Source organism: Octopus bimaculoides, chromosome 15, assembly GCF_001194135.2.
Source record: "Octopus bimaculoides isolate UCB-OBI-ISO-001 chromosome 15, ASM119413v2, whole genome shotgun sequence".
In the NCBI taxonomy this organism is placed as follows: Eukaryota; Metazoa; Mollusca; class Cephalopoda; order Octopoda; family Octopodidae; genus Octopus; species Octopus bimaculoides.
This window is the reverse complement of record NC_068995.1, coordinates 16173664-16179568: the sequence shown is the minus strand read 5'-3', so window position 1 is coordinate 16179568 and position 5905 is coordinate 16173664. Positions and strand designations below refer to the sequence as shown.

The following is a 5905-nucleotide window of genomic DNA, read 5'->3' as shown; positions in this document are numbered from 1 at the left end:
ATATATATATATATATATATATATATATATATATACATGCATAAATACACCCGAGTGTGTGCGCGCGTGCGAGCGTGATTTCTTGTGCTCAGCACAAGTACCTTTCAATGTTCCACTATGTCCCGCTTCAACAGTATACGTCTGTATAGATTTTCCTTTACGATGTTGATAAAAGAAGCATCAATCAAATTATTTCAACCATTTGTCCTGTCGCAATTCAATGACTGGAAAGAGCAACAGCACACAGGTCAATTCTATCAGGTCAGACTCTGAATTAAACAGTAATAACTGAAAGAGCAACAACGAAATAAAATATACTTACATGGAGAAATTCGAAATGAACGCTTGGTCTGGGAGATACACGTTGAATGTAACGTCTGTGGAGTAATTCTGGTTGTTGGCCATTACACTCGTGATCTCTGTAGTAGCAAACCGCATCCTAACATCAGATCTGACGTGTAAGTATTTAACTTGGGGAGAACCTTCGCCCTAAAACATATCAATAGATGTGAGTAACGTATTTCACCAACAGAGAAATTGATAAAACTAATCAGAAACAAAGAGAGAAAAAGAAGTATCGTAATATCACGGAAAGCTTATTTTAAGGCGTTAACGAACTGTAATATTTTGATTTAACTTAGGAATCAAAGAAGATACAAGTCATTCATGTGGAGGTCTACAATAATGTAAATTTAAGGACAGCGACTATCACAGTATCACATATATTATCCATTTGAATCTGGCGCTTTTCCTAACTGCAACAAAGTGAGAGCTGTGCATTGCCAACAGACTATAAATTACAAATAAGTGCAATAAGTGAAATTTGTGAAAACTACTGAGACTGTGTGTATTTCGTTTAAATTGCAAAGAGTAATACATTTCTTTATATTACGTAACAAAATAGAACGGTGACATGGCAGAATCGTTAGCACGCCTAACAACATGCTTAGCAGCATTTTGTCTGTCTTTACGTTCTGAGTTCAAATTGTGCCAAGGTCGACTTCGTCAGTTACGGATTGGGGTCGATGTACTCCACTATCCCCCTTCCCTCAAAATTTTCAAGGCCTTGTGCCTAGATTAGAAATAGTAATTATTATTATTACCTAAGTCGGCAAGATGGCAGAATCGTTAACACGGTGGACGACATGCGTAGCGGTTTTTCGCCCGTCACCGCGTTCAAATTCCGTCGAGGTCGACTTTGCTTTTCATTCTTTTGGGGTCGATAAATTAAGTATCAGTGAAACTCTGGGGTTGATGTAATCGACTGGTGCCCCCCCACCAATGCCAGAATTTCTGGCCTTGTGCCTATAGTAGAAAGGATTATTATTATTACCTAAGGCGGCGAAATGGCAGAATCGTTAGTACACCGGGCAAAATGTTTAGCAACATTTCGCCCGTCTTTAGGTTCTGAATTGAAATTACACCGAGGTGGACTTTGCCTTTCATGCTTTCGAGGTCGATGAAATAAGTGCCAGTGGAGCACTGGGATCGATGTAATCGACTATCCCACCTCTCCCAACTTTCAGGCCTTCTGCCTATAGTAAAAAAAGGATTATTACCTCGGGGTGATATATTACATGTGGTTGGAATATAGCAGAGGAAAATTATGTAGAAGCCCGTTCATGAGTGTGGGAGGGAGGGAGAGCACGCGCGCGTGCGTTCATATTTACACTGTCATAAAACTGGTGTTGTGTATGTTGTGTTCTCTTATCTAAACTAAATTCTGATAAACTGAATTCTGGGATCGATATGCTCAACCAAATCTTTGAAGATACGGTGTTAGTATGGCCTTTAATGACTGATACGGATAAACAAATTCAGCAGACCAGAATATTTTAGGAAGCTAAAGTTATCTTCGGCAGGATATGAACGTAAAAAACTATAATCTCACACAGCAGTTGCACCTAAAGTTAACCCTACTGGGTTTTGAAGTTTGACCTCCCAACGAACTAAACTATTTACAGTAAAGAATTTCAACACCCTCTTTTCAATTTCTCCTGTATATTTTCTTCGTTTTTTAATATTTTTTCTTTGTTGCTGTTGCTAAATAATGATTTTGTTATAATACAAGCTTGCAGGAGGACTATTCAAACGGAAGGATACAGTCTATTATATTAGAAAAAAAAAATGATGACCTGTGGAGTCAAGAAATGCCGCTTTACCCACTCCACATTGAAAATGGTTTTTATATGAAGAAGAGATTTCGTGTGAGAGATGTCGACATACTTAAATAGAGAATATACGATGAGAGGTGTTATTGCGATGATTCAACTTAATCTTCCTATTAATAATAAATGCTCACCGCTCGTATGGTTATTAAAGAGTCAGTTATTAAAGTTAATTAATATGAAGGCTCTCTGCGGTCTAATTTGAAATTACTTGAGGTCGAATTTATTTCGAGCCTTTCGGGATTGATAAAATAAAATAACGATATAAGTGAGGTTTAATTGGCAACATTTTTAGATTATCAGCTAAGATGTCTTGGAGTATTTATTGTGACTTCTTTATATTTTGAGCTTTCAGGTTTTATTTTTAATCCATCACCCGTTTAGCCCCACCTGGTGAACCTTGAGCAGCTTAGCGGAATTCATTTTGTTACAAATATTTGGGACATGTCCCTAGTTTGAGAATCTCTCTCTCCATTCCTCACACCGGTTTCGGAGGTCCTAAAAATCCAATGGATCACAGGCATTACCCTTTCCTCCCAAACTAAGAGCAAAAACTGGTGTGATGGCAAAACGGTAGAGGATGAAATATGCCTTTCTTTGTTTAGTTACGTTTTGAGAAATTGGTGGCACAAATTCTAGGTACATGGGGTTTACATACTTTAAGAAATTATTATTTCTTATATTTAATTGTTTATGTTATGATTTTATTTATTCCATGTACCCACATGGGGATTAACACATACTTTAAGAAATTATTATTTCTTATATTTAATTGTTTGTTATGATTTTATTTACTCCATGTACCCAGACTTTGTGGACACCCTGTAGTATTCAACACTTAAGTAGTGGGATCGATTAATTCAACTGAGCTCTCCACTCTGCTTCCACTACAGAATCACTACGAGAATTGCACACGCGCACGCACACACAGATACACTCACACAACAATTACGTAGCCTTAAGCTATTATTAGAAATCAATCAACAGATCGATCTCCTCAATATTCTTTTGCAGTTAATACAATTTATCTTCCTTTCCCAACAATTTATCTTCCTTTTCCACTATATACTATGTCGGTTCTACATTTTCTACTTAACATTGATACTCCTCTTTATTTTATTGATACTCCTCTTTATTCATTTTTATACGTACGCTTTCTGAACGTATATTTCGGACAGGCTTGGGTAGAGATGGATTGCTTGAATTCTCTTGCTATCTGAAAATACAAGTCTTCATCTATACTCCACCGGCTACTAATGTCACATATCGACGCGACACTCCTCTGAAATCCCTCTCTCTCTATCTATGTATCGAGCTAGCTCTCCATTTCATCACTCTCTTCTACGTAACTCCCACTTATTACTTTCTCTCTCTCTTCATCTCTCCTACTTTGCTTCTCCCTTACACTTCATCACCCCCCCTCTCTTTCTTTCTCAACCATTCTGTCCCATTTCCCCACTCTCTCCTACTTCTTCTTCCACTTTCCTGTATCTTTTCTCGGTCTCCTTTTTCTCCATTTCAATCAGTTCTCTCTATTTCCTTTTCTCAGCTAATATTTATTATAAGGACTGCTTCACAGTCTTATGTTATAACCAAAGACTGTGAAGCAGTCCAGGTAGTGACCTGCATAATAATAATAATATCGAAAAATACCTTAGGAATGAGAACTTTCCCCAAGACCCCTGATGAAATTTCCCCATGACACCTGATGAAGGCTGGAGAGTATATCAGCCGGAACGTTGTGCTAACAACAAACAAGATGAGGACAAATATCTGTCAAATGTAAATAATGTACATAATTCCTCATCTCTTAAACATAGAACTGAACTCCTAAACTATAAATACATCAAATAGTTGCTGCTAGAGATGGTTTCTTTGCGTTTGACCTTACATCTGTTACCCTACATCTTCCCTAGATAAACGATGGTTGTACAGTCACTGCGTAACTAATGTTGTATATGTGCGCATGTTTGTGTGTGTTTACTGTTATCAGTGTATTTGTTACTTGTTCCAGTCATTAGACTGCGGTCATGCTGCAGCACCGCCTTGAAATTTTAGTGAAGGAATCGAGCCCCAATACTTATGTTTTAAACCTGGCACTTATCCTATCGGTGTCTTTTGCCGGACCACCAGCCTACGGGGACGTAAACGCACCAACACCGGTGTCAAGCGGTGAATGGGGAGACAAACACAGACACAGAAGCACATACACAAAGATATATATATATATATTTATGCATATATATATATATATATATATATATATATATATATATATATATATATATATATATATACGACAGGCTTCTTTCAGTTTCTGACTACCAAATCCATGCAAAAGGCCTCGGTCGGCCCGACGCTATGGTAGAAGACACTTGCCCAAGGTGCCACGCAGTGGGACTGAACCCAAAGCTATGTCATTTGGAAGCAAGCTTCGTACGTTTCCTTATGTGTGTGTGAGTGTGTAATCTTACCATTATATATGTACGTTTAGTAGTAAAGAGTTAAAGTTAACGAACTCATTGCTTACATAAACAAACTTACATACCGATATGAATAAGCATATGTATTCAAGTGTGTGTATATGTGTACGTGCTCTTTTTCTCTTGTTAATTTAGAGCTGTGCTTCTCAGCCATATTTTGCCAATGGTGTTTTTTGGTTCCTCTATTACTCTATTATACACTAATAGACATTCTATGTTTAAAAGCTCCTATTCCATTTTTATAAGTAAATGATATTACGAATTGCATTTTAAAAATTGTTAAATGATTTTGTGAATTGCAGAAGTATATCCAATTTATTGTGTATATGTTTTAACAGAAAAAATGTATGTGGACACCCAGGGACCATATGAACTTCGGTTGAGAATCACTAATTTAGAGTGCTTTGACCGACGACCTGTTTGGTAGCTAGGCTGTGAAGGAAAGCATCTGCTTTTGTATCTTCTTAAGGAGGTCTTGCAGATTTTTATAGTCACAAATATCGTAATCATTCATAATGTTTGAATTAAGGAGTTGTATTCCTTTTCCGCAGAACCCACGTTCAGTCATGCTCTAGACAGATTTGTACGTATTTTCTTGTTCCAAAAATAATAGGTATGAAACTGAAAGAATATCTTGGGATTTGCAAACTCCGTATATAAATATATGTGTGTATGTGCATGTGTGTGTGTATGTGTATGTGTGTGTGTATAGATATGAATGTACAAGTATACAAACACATACGTGTATATTTCTCTCTATGTGCATGTAAATTTGTGTGTATGTGCATGTGTATACATATGAATGTGTCAGAGCTTTCATTCGTACACGCATAGATAGGTCAAATTGAGTACACTTATAGAGGTCAGCTGCCCAACAGATGTCAACACTTATTTCAAAATCAGCGAGAAAGAAATTGTTAATGGAAAAGTACTTTGAACGCTGCAGTGTTTCTACAGAAATCATAAATTAACGCTTCTGTTAATAATCATATGTGTTCTTGATGACCGTATCAAGAGATTTAATAATAATCTTGAAAACATCCGTTTTTCTCGGTGAAGAAAATAACCAAATAATATATGTTTTACATATTCAATCTAAAAGCGTAACGGTTAAAATATGCATGTTTTCTATAAACTCTCTACCGTTAGAATTATCTAAATTGTAGCAATGACAGTTTATTTATTTGCTTGTTTTAAAACAACTAACAATATCCCCATTGGAAGAATCCAAACACAAATAAAAAGATTAAATCA

At 36.5% G+C, this 5905-nt stretch overlaps 1 protein-coding gene across 1 annotated transcript in view; it reads right to left on the bottom strand.

Annotated features, from left to right (window-relative positions):
* Window positions 1–5905, bottom strand: part of LOC106882533 (inter-alpha-trypsin inhibitor heavy chain H3) — a 53541-nt gene that overhangs the window by 34808 nt on the left and 12828 nt on the right. The window contains exon 2 of the mRNA XM_014933249.2: window positions 323–489. Within this exon, the coding sequence (XP_014788735.1) occupies window positions 323–489 (167 nt within the window). The remainder of the gene's footprint in view (window positions 1–322; window positions 490–5905) is intronic.